Raw genomic sequence first — 15,874 nt, forward strand, 5'->3', positions numbered from 1 at the left:
GACGCAGGGACGGAGTTTGTGCTCCCTCGACTTGTTGCGTACGATTCTACCACTAATTGGTCTCTACCCCAGATATTTTCCGAGCTGTTAATGTGGAAGCATGGTATCGATTCTATGGATACACTGACATAATATGGTCGTTTTCTTGACGTTGCATTAAACGTGGACGATTGTCCCGAGCAGGTTATATGTGTTGTCAGCTGTAGATAACGTCTCCAAAGATATAAGATCAATAGGATAGGATTTATAAATCTATCTATCGGATAGTTAGATATGAAGGTACAAGATACTGATAACTGGATCATAAAGCAAATTGTACAGACACAATTAAATTAGCTTTGGCTTATATTGACTTTTTTTTTATAATAACATGGAATATTGTGTTTCAAGTGGAATTGTCATTCTTTTTCACGAGACAAATTGGAATTTCGACGAATTACCTCATGTGCGACCCGTAAAGATTACGGGGTAGAATAGGTCTTCAGAAACCCATACTTGCTGTAACAGACGACTATGCTTGTCGTAAAAGGCGACTAACAGGATCAGGTGGTCAGACTCGCTGACTTGGTTCATACATGTCATCGATCCCAAATTGCGTGGATCGATGCTCATGATGTCAATCACTGAAATGTTTGGTCCAGAATCGATTATTTTACAGACCGCCGTCATATGGCTGTAATATTGCTGAGTTTGGCGTTAAACAACAGTCAAACAAACAAACAAAACCTCATGTGAACACAATAGGGCGATGGAGTTCCGTATTGGAGATGTGCGTATTATGGCCTCTTTAACATACAAGTATGTCGTGAGCGTACTTGTAAAGATGTATGTCTTTGTTTATCTAAGTTATTAATAAAGGTTACGCCATATCTTTTAACACCTAGGTCATTCGGCCATGGCGCTGCACTTTTACTCAGTGCGGCGTAAAACAACAAACATACTGAACTAAACATCACTGGTCGTGCAGCCTTCTATGTGTAACTCTTAATCTACCTCCTCCAGTCTGTGTATCTACAACCCACTCCGCTCATCAACCCAGCAAGCAGGAGCCCGTCATGACTCTTAATCTACCTCCTCCAGTCTGTCTATCTACAACCCACTCCGCTCATCAACCCAGGAAGCGAGAGCCCGTCATCACTCGTAATCTACCTCCTCCAGTCTGTCTAACTACTACCCACTCCGCTCGTCAACCCAGGAAGCGAGAGCCCGTCATGAATCTTAATCTACCTCCTCCAGTCTGTCTATCTACTACCCACTCCGCTCGTCAACCCAGCAAGCGAGAGCCCGTCATGACTCTTAATCTACCTCCTCCAGTCTGTCTATCTACTACCCACTCCGCTCATCAACCCAGCAAGCGAGAGCCCGTCATGACTCTTAATCTACCTCATCCAGTCTGTCTATCTACTCCCCACTCCGCTCGTCAACCCAGCTAGCGAGAGCCCGTCATGACTCTTAATCTACCTCATCCAGTCTGTCTATCTACTACCCACTCCGCTCGTCAACCCAGCAAGCGAGAGCCCGTCATGACTCTTAATCTACCTCATCCAGTCTGTCTATCTAATACCCACTCCGCTCGTCAACCCAGCTAGCGAGAGCCCGTCATGACTCTTAATCTACCTCATCCAGTCTGTCTATCTACTACCCACTCCGCTCGTCAACCCAGCAAGCGAGAGCCCGTCATGACTCTTAATCTACCTCATCCAGTCTGTCTATCTAATACCCACTCCGCTCGTCAACCCAGCTAGCGAGAGCCCGTCATGACTCTTAATCTACCTCATCCAGTCTGTCTATCTACTACCCACTCCGCTCGTCAACCCAGCAAGCGAGAGCCCGTCATGACTCTTAATCTACCTCATCCAGTCTGTCTATCTAATACCCACTCCGCTCGTCAACCCAGCAAGCGAGAGCCCGTCATGACTCTTAATCTACCTCATCTAGTCTGTCTATCTAATACCCACTCCGCTCATCAACCCAGCAAGCGAGAGCCCGTCATGACTCTTAATCTACCTCATCCAGTCTGTCTATCTATTACCCACTCCGCTCATCAACCCAGCAAGCGAGAGCCCGTCATGACTCTTAATCTACCTCATCTAGTCTGTCTATCTAATACCCACTCCGCTCGTCAACCCAGCAAGCAAGGGCCCGTCGTGAATCTTAATCTACCTCCTCCAGTCTGTCTAACTACTACCCACTCCGCTCGTCAACCCAGCAAGCGAGAGCCCGTCATGACTCTTAATCTACCTCATCCAGTCTGTCTATCTATTACCCACTCCGCTCATCAACCCAGCAAGCGAGAGCCCGTCATGACTCTTAATCTACCTCATCCAGTCTGTCTATCTATTACCCACACCGCTCATCAACCCAGCAAGCGAGAGCCCGTCGTGACTCTTAATCTACCTCATCCAGTCTGTCTATCTATTACCCACACCGCTCATCAACCCAGCAAGCGAGAGCCCGCCATGACGCATGGTGCGATATGGTGCGATATATACGTAAGGTTGACATACTTATCAGACTAATTAATATGTATACCCTTTCAAAAACCAGGAAGAGGGCCTTGACACCCAACCATGACACAAGTGGTATGTTGTGCGGAGATGCGTTGAGATAGTGTTGCATTGATACATGTATAGTGACCCGTAATTGACGTATCACTATATTGAAACCTGGTACTTTGTCGCCTCGCAAACATTTAAGACTGTCTGCAGTTGTTGTACGTGAAGATTCGGCCGAATTCTGAAGTTGATGTCACCCTGTATCTGGTGGTATTTACAGGTATAATGTCCATGTCACCACATGTCCCTTGCCAGCATATCCTTTCATCCAATCAAAACGAAGGGGAGCTCTTATGTTCATTGAGGGCTGGTGAAATAGACATTATTGCCATGAGAGTCAATATCGCTATGAATGTGGCAATGAAGACAAGGATCGTTGCAATTGCTGAAGCTGTGAGAGCCGCAGTTTTTAGGAAGCTAAATATTGGACCATGTGAAATGTGTGTGAAATAAATCATCCGGTAATGGAGGTCACGTCGTATATGAGAAAATATTATGTTTTAAGTGTTGTTCATCCTGTATTTGTCTACCCAGGTGTCAACTGTGCAACCCTGTCCAGGATTCCGGCGATGGCAGCCGAGGACATGGAGGAAATAGCACAATATGCATCATGGCATGCAGCCAACACCATGAAGCGGTACAGGGCCGACGCCCAGCGAGACGAGTCGAAGGTTCGTCGCCACTACGACAGTCTCTGCAGCTCCGGTGTCTTCAGCAACGAATTCTGCTCTGTGTATGAGCAGATGGCCTGGGCAGCAGCTTGGAGCACAGCCAGTGAGAGGTTTGGCACGAAGAAGGATGCTAGGCTGTACAAGAAGAAATGGTTGGATTTCCACATGGAACTGTTCAGGAGCAAAGAGGTGACCAGCCAGCTTGCCAATGACCTGCGTAGTCTGTGTTGGTCATCAGCCTGGTACACGGCCAACACGAGGAAGGGTTACAGGAGAGATGCGGAGGCGGATGTCAGGGAGATGGATGTGTATTATGACAGGATCCGGGCAAGTTGAGATCCTGGTGCAAAGAATATCATAAGTCCTCCGATTCGTGTGCCGTAGAAAGAAGAAGTGGTAAATTTGAAGGCAATATAAATATATAGCAGCAATAGTAATTGATGTATCCATCGTAATGCTAGATACCATTAAGCCATACTGAACCTTTCCATGAAAATTAAAAAAAACTAATAGCGGCTTGGGAAAACTCAAAAGTATTACATGACACTGAGGAGACACAAACGTAATAAATCAACATTGAGCAGACACAACTTTGTACACACAATTTATGGATTAACAACTTCTTTTTTGTTACTGTAATTGCGTTTGTTCGGTATAGATCCTGATTCATACACAAGCAAGGCTGAGAATGAAGATGGATAATGCTGTAGCAGCATGACACGGAAGCCACTTAGACGGGGAGCCAATCTGACAGGACACAGTATACACAGATGGGTTGATTATTGCTCATGTGTTCATAGCAGGTGGCTGGGATGAACCAGCCCTTTGGTGCGTTTGATATTTTTGTGCAAGAAAGTGCTGCCATGCCATACGATATATGTTTTCAAAATACAACTACACTATGCAAATGGAAAGAATGTATTGATAATTATTTTGTGCATACCAGCCTTCTTCTTATTTTTCTTCTTCTTCGGTGTCTTCTTCGAAATTTGTGATTCGACCCGCTGGCCACGTCAGACCACAAGACGATAATATATGGTAGGCGTTATAGACCTGCATTAGTAAGTGTGGAGGGTTGGTGGTTCGAATCCAGGCCACGCCAGACCACGAGACTATAAGATAGGGTACGCGTTATGGCCCTGCATTAGTAAGTGTGGAGGGTTGGTGGTTTGATTCCAGGCCGCGTCAGACCAACATATGTTTCTTACTCGTCTTACACTGCCCTATTAAGGGGTTTACACAAGGACTGGTCCGTTCAGAGTCAGTATAATGTGTCTGACTGCGGTATATATTTCAAACTGTGGCATCACGTCTCAGTGGACTATCACTATTAAACAAGCATAAGCCCGGACTGGTATCAGCAGACACACACACGTGCATGTCGATTACAAGTGCCAATATAAACTGCATTAACATACCTGATAAAGCTAATGAATGTAGATGGACTATTTACGTTAAGCTACCCAACACGTGCGCCAATATGCAACCAATAAATTAACTATTAATTAACTGTTAATTACTTAACAGGTAAACATTACGTATATTGATCTCAATGGGAATTCGTTGCAGCAGAATACATCTTTACGGTCACTGTTTTCTATACAATAAACTTAGTATTAAACACGCCACACCACACAGTTTTGCCACAGACGTAGGTGAACTCGGCCGAAGCACGAGAAACTTAACAATGAATTACAACCAGGAAAGTAATCCGTCATAAGCTGACCTGAGCTCATCACCATTGAGTAGCCAGCCACGGATTGATCTCACACAGATGTTTGATACCAGTGACCTCAAACAGGTTTTCAGGGACAGTATATTGTACATATCAACGTATATTTCATGTAACACAGTTTGATGGATGAGACAGGGCATTTAAGCCAATCTGTTCCATAACTGTGACTAACGTTACACTTGTCACTATTTTACACTGCATGTGCTTGTTACCATCTAGGTTGGACTCTCACATTAAGCTGATACACCATTACGCATTGTATCTAACGACGTTAATAGATGCTACTTATCTAACGTATAAGAGAAGGACTGGTAGCCTTGCAGTATACTAAGTCTGAGTTTGGTATCCCTTAAACTTCAGCATGGAATCACAGTGAGCTAGCACTTTACATCCGGCTTCAGACCAGTACAAACAGGTACATACGCATACACACCCACTCACACAAACTCTCACACACATACACACCCACTCACAAACATATTCTCACACACAGAAACAAACACACGCACCCACTCACACACATACACACACACACATACTCAAACACTGAGATGAAAACACACTCACTCACACGTACATACACATTCACATGCACAAACACACACACACACACATACTCAAACACAGAGAAAAAAACACCCAACCACTGATACACACATGCACACACATACTCACACACAGGGAAAAAACACACACACACTTATACACACTCACAGACACACACACATACACTAATACTCACACACAGAGAAAAATAAAACACTCACACACACATACACACACATACTCAAACACAGATAAAAAAACATACACACACTCACATCTACACACAGACGCACACACACTCTCATGCACACTCTCACCCATGCACACTCACATACATAGATATACACACACATACACATACATACATAATATCTCTCTCACACACACACACACTGACACACATACTCACACACACATACACATTCACACAGATAGATAAACACACACACATATATAGACACACGCATAATCTGTCACACAGACAGACACACATACACACATACACAAACACTCTCACACACATATATAAATACACACACACACACACACACACACACACACACTCATACACCGAGACGGACGCTCACTCACAAACAATCACCCATAAAGATAAACACACACACAAACACACATGCAAAAACGTGCACACTGACATACACACCCACGCACACATGCTCACACACTGACAGTTACACAATCACATCCACAGACAAACACATACAAACGCTCACACACACACACGCATACTCTCTCACACACACACCGCTTTATCAATGCTACAATCTTGATACGCAACAGTAAGCCACATTTCACCTCAACTCTCCTTTGTCAGCGGGCATGACGTGATATACGGCAGGTGAACGTAACTTAGACGAATTCCTGTTTTTTTTCAGGTAAAGAATTGAATGTGATATGATCTAAACACATGACAAGGCGTTGTAATGTATCATGTGTTAGCCCATGCATAACCATCATCCAGGACAATACAGACTACACTTGGCTCATTGTTTAAATATTTATACATTTTTTTCAATCTTATCCATGCATATTTCCACGGGTAACTCCCGTTTTGCATAATAGGCCACTCTTACTGTGCACCAAGGCAATGAGCAGGAGGTCAGTTTTGTATTGATCGAGGACACTGTTTGACCTTGTACTTGTGTATTTGGGTAGGTCAAGCTGACATCAAGGCACGTGTTGTTTGTTTCCTGTTTGGTCCAACACTAAAATGTCAACAATGCCCTGACTGCCTCGTGTTACAGAAAGTAGGACTACTGCAGTTATCACAACTAAAACAGACAGACACACACGACATTCGTAACCTGAAACCTAGATGACAAGCATGCACGAGTTGTATGCATTTGTTTCGATCTGGTTTCAGAAGGAAGCATTTGCTGGTAGTCAGTGTATCAGTCTATTATACATGGTGTGAGTATGACGCACCCAAATAAATCTGTCTCCAGTAGAAATGTAGATCGTACTTTCGAAATGAGCCTTAATGTCCGTGAGAGGTGTTGATGATATGATATTCTATAATATCGAAAACACTTGATTCTGATTGTTCAATCAGCTGTACGAAATCGCAATAACCACTCTTGTTTGAAACCATGGAAGTTACCATTTATAGTTTGTTTGTTTGTTCAACGCCACACTCAGCAATATTCCTGCTATATGTCTGCTGTCTGTAAATAATCGAGTCTAGGTCAGACAATCCGATGATTGACATCATGAGCATCGATCCAGACAATTGGGATACGATGACATGTGTAAAGATGTCAGCGAGCCTGACCAGCTGGTCCCGTTTGTCGCCTCTTTCACAAGCATAGTCGCCAGCATGGGTTGCTGAAGACCAATTTTACCCTAGATCTTCACGGGTCGTTATTGAATTGTCTGCCATTGTTGCTGGGCATTTTTAATCATATAATACTCTTTAAAAAAAAGAAACGCAATGTGGATATTGTTGGTCATAAAAGCAAAATATTTAATGTGTTATGGTGTCAGTGACACATTTCCAGGATCAAAATGATCACAACTAGGACATGGAAACCATAAGTCGGGAAACACGTACGATTCGGAAAAACGCACCCAGTGCATTATTAAAAGGGCCAAAAGAAACAACGTCATAGGCCGTTTGCAGGCAGGGGAATCCTGGTCAGCTGTAGCCAGCTTTTTCAACGGAGCGCCCAGCACCACCACAATGCTATGCCATTAGGTTTCAATAGCATGGGTCAACACGTGATCGGCCAAGATCGGGACGACCAAGAGTAACCATCCCCGCCATCAACAAAATAGACGGCTACACAGACGTCAAGCACAACCGCAGACCTTGCAGCAGTTGGCCTTTTCGTTGCAGGCCGAGTGGGCTACCATTCCCCAGGATGTGATTCTCATACTCGTCTCTTCCATGGGCAGCAGATGTGAGGCTGCTATCGATTCCAACGGGGGACATGTGCGTTATTGATGGTAGCTGACCTTCACCTTGGACTTTTCCTATGTACCGATAAGTGAGATGTCTACAATCACCAAGTGTTCTGTCCACAACATTTTTTGCTCAATACCTTGTACAGTTCCTCGTATAAATGTATTTTCTTACCTCACACGTTAGGCTTTGCGTTTCTTTTACTTTAAGAGTATATATCTTACAAAATGTAATGTCGGTTACTACAAATAATTACAAGTTTTAGTGACATTTCAGACATAATCGATCAAAATGAAGAAATACACACTCAATATCATTCACTCAAATTAATAATAATAATAATAATAATAATAATAATAATAATATTATTAGACCAGATCGTCCAAACTAACCACCATTTATTTATATCAACCTGTCACCTCGTGAATTGGAATCTGTATGTTCAAGGATATAGAGATCAATTTGTCCAGACAGTTGCAATGCAAGTATCACGTTGACGATCTCAGGTGAAATTCTGGAAAACAACAACGCAGTGCATGAACTGCCATGGACAACCTCAACAGCAGCAATGTGCAGGCCTTGCCTTGTCCAGCATGTTCACAGGGTAGGAATCGAATTGAAAACGTGTGAGACGACATGAACAGACAGATAATAGATCGACAAGGCTGTTTTAGGGGAGCAGTGGATATTCTCGTATGACGTCATCATGCGGTTGACAACATCAAGGTGGGATGCGTGGGAGGTTGCATTAAAGCTGATCGCGGACAAAAACGTTCTTGGTCACCCGGCAGAAACATTAACAGGAACAATTTCAGCTTTATAACAAATGTCTATGAAAACGCTCTATCACAACACTTTTGAACTAAAATAAACGTGTTAATTCGTGCTTGTAGTGTGATGATGACCTAATTAATCACATTCATGTTACCAAGGACATTTGTTTTTGTTTCCTTTTACAGACATTCAAACAAATGGGATTTTTGTTTGCCCTTCAGTTAACTAATTTTATTTTCCGTGTAATGAGGAAAAAGGCCATTATATAAATTAGATCATCACGAATCAACTTCGTTGGATTCATACAGCCGGCTGATGAACTTATCGCTCACTTTAGTTGATCGAACAAGGGAGTTGAATTACGTTGGTGACTTACTTCTTTAACTAGCATCGTAACATTAGTGTGTGTATCAGATGTATGTTCTTGTATTACATGACTTCTTCTGTATTACAGGTAGGAGATGTCCACTCTGGTGGTTGTGCACATTGCCTATCTGATCATGTCTACAGGTAAACATTCTGATATTAGTTAAATAGTGAGGTGATGTGAAATGGGGTTTAACGTCGCATCCAAGATTATTGCACTTATATAGCGACGTGCATGTACGGGTGTGTGTTTGTGTGACTGCTTATACTATTCCGGACTGATGCCGATTATGGTGCTAGCTGACTTAGATGACATGCCACAGTTTAACATAAATACCCCACTCAGACACAGTATACTGACTCCGAGCTGACCAGTTCTTGTTTTAGTCCCTTAATGCCGAGCGCCAGACAGGGTAACAACAAGTACCATCTTATAACGTCTTTTGGTATGACGCGGCCGGGAATCGAACCTCGGACCTTCAGCTCTCCGGGCAGACGCTCTACCACTAGCCCACGGAGGCTGTATTAGTTAAATAGTTAAAAATCATACCTCTTTGAGACTTGTTCTAACTATGCTATTTTTTTGTGTTTATATATAGTTTTTAAAACAGTGAACATATCCAGGCCAGCTATATATGTGTTGTCCTTCTAGGGTTGACTTGGTAGAGATTCAGATCCTTGGTACCTGTCTTAATTTTCTGATGTATTCTTTGTATGATTTCCAGCTGCCATTTGCAGTGAAGACCAACACTGCCGAGACTGTGACAGCGACACTGGCAGTTGTCTGACCGAGTGTGACAGTGGTTATTTCGACCTGAAATGTAAGACTCCTTGTAACAGCAACTGTAAAAATAAGAAATGTAAATCCTTGAGCGGTGGCACAGAAGTATGCACAGAAGGTTGTATCCTAGGTTATCAGGGCGAGAGGTGCACCATACCATGTGACAGTCCAGCAGGTAACTGTACAGCTTGTGTTGGCGGTTGTGATGGAGGATACTGCCAGCTTAGTTCAACCTGTGTATCAGGATGCAGTGGTTCCTACTATGGATCTGACTGTAAACGATGTTCAAGAAGATGTAAGACGTGCAATGGTTATACAGGGATGTGTGAGGAGTGTTTTCCACAATATTTTGGGACGATTTGCGAGTATTTATGTGAACACTGTAGGGACACGTGTCAATTCGGATGTCTGCATGGCTGTATACGTGGCTTTTATGGTGCTGCCTGTGAGAAGGAATGCAGTACAAACTGTGGATATAGTCCAGTGATGCTGGACAATAGCACTGCAGACACACGACCTGTACTTAATGACACAGTGGAATGCAATCAGTACAGTGGTGATTGTCGTCATGGATGTGTAGATGGCTGGTTTGGGCCACAGTGCTCCTCATGTTGTAATATTAACTGTAGGAATGGGAGATGCAACGATGCAGGCGACTGTGTAGATGGGTGTGTAGATGGCTGGTTTGGGCCACACTGCTCCTCACAGTGTAATGTTAACTGTAGGAATGGGAGATGCAAAGATACAGGCGACTGTGTAGATGGGTGTGCATCTCATCATTTTGGAAGAAACTGTATACCATGCCCTGACAACTGTATCAACCACACATGTCATACAAGCCATGGAACTTGTGTTCATGGATGTACTAGTGGATTCTATGGACAATCGTGTAACAACACGTGTGAATTCTGCCTTGATGGAGAGTGTGACCAGATGACAGGAATGTGTTTCAAAGGCTGCAACACTACCGGACACAAATGCACACCTATCTGCAGGAACAACTGCACTGTGGACGACTGCCAATCATGTCAGGGTGAGTGAATATCAAGGGAAAGCACATCGATGTGCATCATAACTGAAATTCAAATGATGATTCATAGTATGTAGATTATTGGCAATGCATCATGTTTTGCGGTTATGCCACTCAGATCAAGGTCGTTTATATTTCCTTTTGTAAATGAACCCCCTACATGGTCTAGTGGTAGAGTGTCCGCCCAGAGAGTGGTAGGTCCGGACTTCCATTCCTGGACGCGTCGTACCAAAAGGCGATAAAAAAGATGGAACCTCTTTAACGTTAAGGGGTGCTACCTATTTCCATGAAACTGCCATTTTCTGCCTATACATTTAAAACAAAATATATTTGTGTATCTGTCATAGTCTCGATACTTACAATTGTAATACTATATTATGAAACACATTGCACAGACAAGATTTAAAACCATCATTGTCAAATATTGGCTTTCCAGATGAGAATGGGATGAACACGGCATTCGGACTGTGGACTGGGCTTACAGCTGTGGTCATTGTGATTGTGATGCTAGCATGCCTGTGTTCCATCAAACGTTGGAGAACTAAAAGGTACCTACATCAAAAGTAGATAGTGCCATATCTCTTGCAATAGCTGGCTAATGATTCGCAATTATCTTTACTGTAATTCAGACAAAACCTGACACTTATTGAAATGTACTCTTCACACTTGAATCAATATGCCAGTTCACTCAATTTTGTGAAGGCACTTCGCAGCTTCTGTTGCCATCTAATATTCCTCTTTATTATTCAGAGCTCAACAATCGGCAACTGTTCAACCCAATGACGAAGGCGTTCAGGGTGATATATATTATGTAGAATACCAGGCTATCAACAATTATTGGCAGATCAGAGATGAAGATATAGGCACATCCTGTGTGCCACCAGCTATGAAGCAAGAGGAACGTGGGCAAATACTCTCCATGCCAGTGTTGGCAGAATGTTTTTCTACAACAGGTGGTGGAACATACAGTGATGCTTCCGAGAGTTCTGTTGGAGACACACAGTCCTACACTCATATATCACAGGATGTTGCAGGCAGTGGTGCAACCCAGAGTTCTGTTGGAGACACACAGTCATACACTCATATATCACAGGATGTTGCAGGCAGTGGTGCAACCCAGAGTTCTGCTGGAGACACACAGTCCTACACTCATATATCACAGGATGTTACAGGCAGTGGTGTAATCCAGCGTTCTGCCGGAGAGAACCAGCCCTCCACTCATATATCACAGGATGTTTCAGACGGCGAATCATCCCAGAGTTCTGCTGGAGACACACAGTCCTACACTCATATATCACAGGATGTTGCAGACAGTGGTGCAACCCAGCGTTCTGCCGGAGATAACCAGCCCTCCACTCATATATCACAGGATGTTGCAGGCAGTGGTGCAACCCAGCGTTCTGCCGGAGATATCCAGCCCTCCACTTATATATCACAGGATGTTGCAGACAGTGGTGCAACCCAGCGTTCTGCCGGAGATAACCAGTCCTCCACTCATATGCCACAGAATGTTTCAGACGGCGAATCATCCCAGAGTTCTGCCGGAGATGTCCGTTCCTACACGCATATGTCACGGGCCATGGCAGATTCTGATTCGTCCCACAGTTCTGCAAGTGATGCTCAGGCCTACACCCGACTCTTGCGTGATGTTTTTGTTAATGATCCCAAGACAGTTGTGAGCTATATATCACCCGTTCATAAATAAATACATTTGTATTTTGTAACTTTAAGTCTGTTATGTACTTTGTCTGTAATTCAAATCTGATATTCAGCTCACTTCACCTCCCTATTTTGATCATACACCTCGTAGCATCACTATTGTGATATAGTGATTCATAAACACTTGCTCATGACGAAGTCGTTTGATATCATCAACTGGATTTTCGGCAGATATTTATCAGGACGATTGAAAGGGTTTATTCGTTTTTATTAAACTGTTTGGAGAGTCAAACAGTTTTTCCCGGAAGTGTACAATTTGATAACCACCCTTAAAGCTACAAAGTGACGTTTTCTGGTATATGTGCAACAAAGCAAGTGTATTTGGGCGTTTAGGTTTCACCAAAAAGAAGCCTTGCATATGCTTTTCGATTTCTCGACTTTCTACATAGTACACAAAGTATCTCCCTATAATATGACTTCACCATTGCCTGGTTTAATATTATGGCCAATTACACCTTATACATAATCTAACCTTCACTGTATATGTTATGCTGTGTATTATGCTATGCTTTAAAACTGTATACAATTATCTAATTTTATGTATTACTACATGAATTCTCCCATGTTTGCCCCAAATATGACTCTATATATTGCCTTATAAATTCCTTTATATATTACTCTGGGAATTACCCAACAAATGTACTGTATTTTAACACTCACCCTGTATATTTTGATATCAACTCACTCTACATTTTGTGTTATACATTACTCAGATATGTACCATCTAATTAATGTGTGTATCGATTCCTTTTGAAGTTATGTCTTCTTGTAAATAAAATGTACATATGTGAAATTGTAATGGCTGATTCAAGATTGCTCGATTACCCGATCAAGACTCCATTGTTCACAGGTCGCACGGTAGGGGTACTGCTGTGCACCTTCAAGCAACAAACAGGGACTTCAGTTTTATGCAAAGTTTAACTTTATGTCACAACTAGTATAAATAACACTATGTACTACACGAGTCGGTTGCCCTAAGCATTATTCTAACGACACTTACTCAGATAATGAAAACACTTGCGATACATGATCCGGAGCAGTCAACTACTGTGCCAATGCGATTGGTCTGAACTCGCAACGGGAGACGTCTTTAAAATTAACAGTGATCTAAGCCTACCAAATAATACTTGTCTAACCTGCAGACATTGGCGTCTCTGAAGATGCTCATGCTAACAACCACTGACGTATGTGTTCATGATATCAACCACTTATATACCAGGAGCAGAATCGAGTAATTACAGGCCGCCGTGAATAAACATTCACTTGTTATCTGATGACCAAATTGCTAACAACTGACACGAAAGTATGTGTTTTATGAGTTACATTTGGAAACTTTGGTATGAGAACCTCGAACCTTCCGTTCTCCGGGCGGACGCTCTACCACTAGACCCCGGAGGTTGTCCGTCGGTATGAGAAGCCATGTTGATCACAAGTACTTGCATAGTACACGGACACAGTAGTATGAATGTTGTGAATGTGTGACTGTGCCCTTCTCTTTGACTTCATGAATGTCCCGTCAGCATAAAACATATTCAGTGCACGTTGATGCACGTGTAGATATTCGCGATTCCAACTACAGCTTCACGTAAGTGGTTTCAGGGATCTTTATCTGCCACTGGTGGAGAGTCATGCCACGTGACTGATTATATAGCATTGTATACACTTCAAGTTGACACCCCACATATATGTAGCATAATCTAGGCCAAGTCATTCCTTAGGTGTGGGTAGAATGGCCCAGAGGGGTGGAAGGTAGTCAGCAATTTGATGAATAAAAAAAAAGCACAGGTTGGAGCATTGATTCAGATTATGTCTGACAGTAAACTATATTTCTACCTGACTGAAGCTAGCCCTGTCCCCTAACCCAGAGTAGGCTACACTCATGCTGTTTTCCCGGGAAATAAGACTGCCTGGGCTGTAGGGGAGGTATTGAGTGTACAGGTAGGTGGACAGATCCGGGGTTGTGTTTGGGAGCTGCTGATGTCTGCGGTGAGTAGCGGGGTTGACTGAGGAAAACGTATCCGTTTTTGAGCACGAAGGTGATGAAATACTTGATATAAAGACGAATCGACTCTAAAATATTGTTTACTCACGATTTGTTCCAGGTTGTAACATATTTTCAAAAGTACGAAATCGCCACAAGTTATTAAAGCACTCCTTGACTATCGGAAAATTATAATAAACGATCTTAAGTTGAAATGAATAAAACTAAATCTTCATATGTACAAACATATGTACATAGAGTGCATACATATGCATTTGAAATATATTTTGAACTGAACAGCAGAGCGAGGTTTCAAATGTTACCTTTAGAGTGGATAAATCTACAGGTAACATAGCTTGACCTTGTCAGTTTATGGAAGAACACTTGTGAGAACAAAGGGAGAGATCTAGACGAGCACCTCAAAGTATTGTGTTCAACGAATAGCTTATCAGTGTATCTGATGAAAAGTGAATACGTGGTGAATACATACAGGATTGTTCTCTTCCAAGCAGGCTTCATATGAACAAGTAGATAACTCTTCAAGCCATGCTGAGGCGAAGCAGAGTTCTCTATTTCAGTGAGTACATCCTTTCAGCACAAAGGTATGCTTCAGTATGATGCATTGACAACATGAGCAGCAAATTAATGACTCGGTTACCGCGAAATTCGTACAGTAACGTGAAAGAGAAGGTGTAATTCAAGAAAACCAAATGACCAATTATGAATATGGTCCATAGAACCATCACCTAACTATGACAAAACATTCAACAGTAAATATTATAACTGTATCACCCTGTACTATAAATACCGACATGGCAATAAATATGGTCGATATTCTGTTATTTAAGATTTGCAGTAAATATTTTACATTCAATAAAATGAAAACACAAGCTTGTGTTATTTATCACAGTCGTTTTAGTATATGAAGCCACGTTTAAATTTATAGCAACATACACAATACATGTGCATAAACAATTTGTTGTAAGGATGCGATAAGAACAAACATTAATCAATGGCACGGTCAGTGATAGATGCACGAAGTGGTTATCTGAATGTAAGCATATATATCTGAATAATTACACAACGTTTGCACGTTTACACAGTGTCACTACTTGATGTGCGTTTCTTCTGGGTTTCTTCCTTTCTTTCATTCATCTTTATTTTGTCACATTTTCAGCATTTCTGATTCATGCAGTCGCAGCATGCGAGTTTGGCAAATATGGGGATAATTGTGACAAACGCTGCTCCAAAAACTGCCAAGGTAACCTACAGAGGAACCTCACACACTGTAACAAGG

The 15,874-nt window shown here is 42.4% G+C and overlaps 2 protein-coding genes across 2 annotated transcripts; both read left to right on the forward strand.

Annotated features, from left to right (window-relative positions):
• The first annotated feature begins 2,685 nt into the window (after positions 1-2,685).
• Positions 2,686-4,092, forward strand: LOC124126619. Its single transcript, XM_048393137.1, has 2 exons — positions 2,686-3,553; positions 3,885-4,092. The coding sequence occupies exons 1-2, from the start codon at positions 3,020-3,022 to the stop codon at positions 3,942-3,944; spliced, it is 594 nt and encodes a 197-aa protein (XP_048249094.1). The 5' UTR covers positions 2,686-3,019; the 3' UTR covers positions 3,945-4,092.
• A 5,058-nt stretch (positions 4,093-9,150) lies between these two features.
• LOC125378172 (multiple epidermal growth factor-like domains protein 10) lies at positions 9,151-13,505 on the forward strand. The gene is made up of 4 exons (XM_048393125.1): positions 9,151-9,210; positions 9,792-10,880; positions 11,314-11,425; positions 11,628-13,505. Exons 1-4 carry the CDS (start codon positions 9,162-9,164, stop codon positions 12,580-12,582), a joined length of 2,205 nt encoding a protein of 734 aa, XP_048249082.1. The 5' UTR covers positions 9,151-9,161; the 3' UTR covers positions 12,583-13,505.
• The last annotated feature ends 2,369 nt before the right edge of the window (positions 13,506-15,874 follow it).

The sequence above is a fragment of the Haliotis rufescens genome, unplaced genomic scaffold (genome assembly GCF_023055435.1).
Source record: "Haliotis rufescens isolate VD_foot unplaced genomic scaffold, xgHalRufe1.0.p SCAF_115, whole genome shotgun sequence".
NCBI classification, from domain to species: Eukaryota; Metazoa; Mollusca; class Gastropoda; order Lepetellida; family Haliotidae; genus Haliotis; species Haliotis rufescens.

Bases quoted from the DNA above. Each gene is read 5' to 3' on its own strand.
- LOC124126619 (XM_048393137.1), top strand. From the start codon at position 3,020: ATGGAGGTCACGTCGTATATGAGAAAATATTATGTTTTAAGTGTTGTT. The intron at 3,554-3,884 runs GCAAGTTGAGAT...TGTTCGGTATAG, and splicing joins TGTATTATGACAGGATCCGG to ATCCTGATTCATACACAAGC.
- LOC125378172 (XM_048393125.1), top strand. From the start codon at position 9,162: ATGTCCACTCTGGTGGTTGTGCACATTGCCTATCTGATCATGTCTACA. The intron at 10,881-11,313 runs GTGAGTGAATAT...TTGGCTTTCCAG, and splicing joins CGACTGCCAATCATGTCAGG to ATGAGAATGGGATGAACACG. The intron at 11,426-11,627 runs GTACCTACATCA...TTTATTATTCAG, and splicing joins AAACGTTGGAGAACTAAAAG to AGCTCAACAATCGGCAACTG.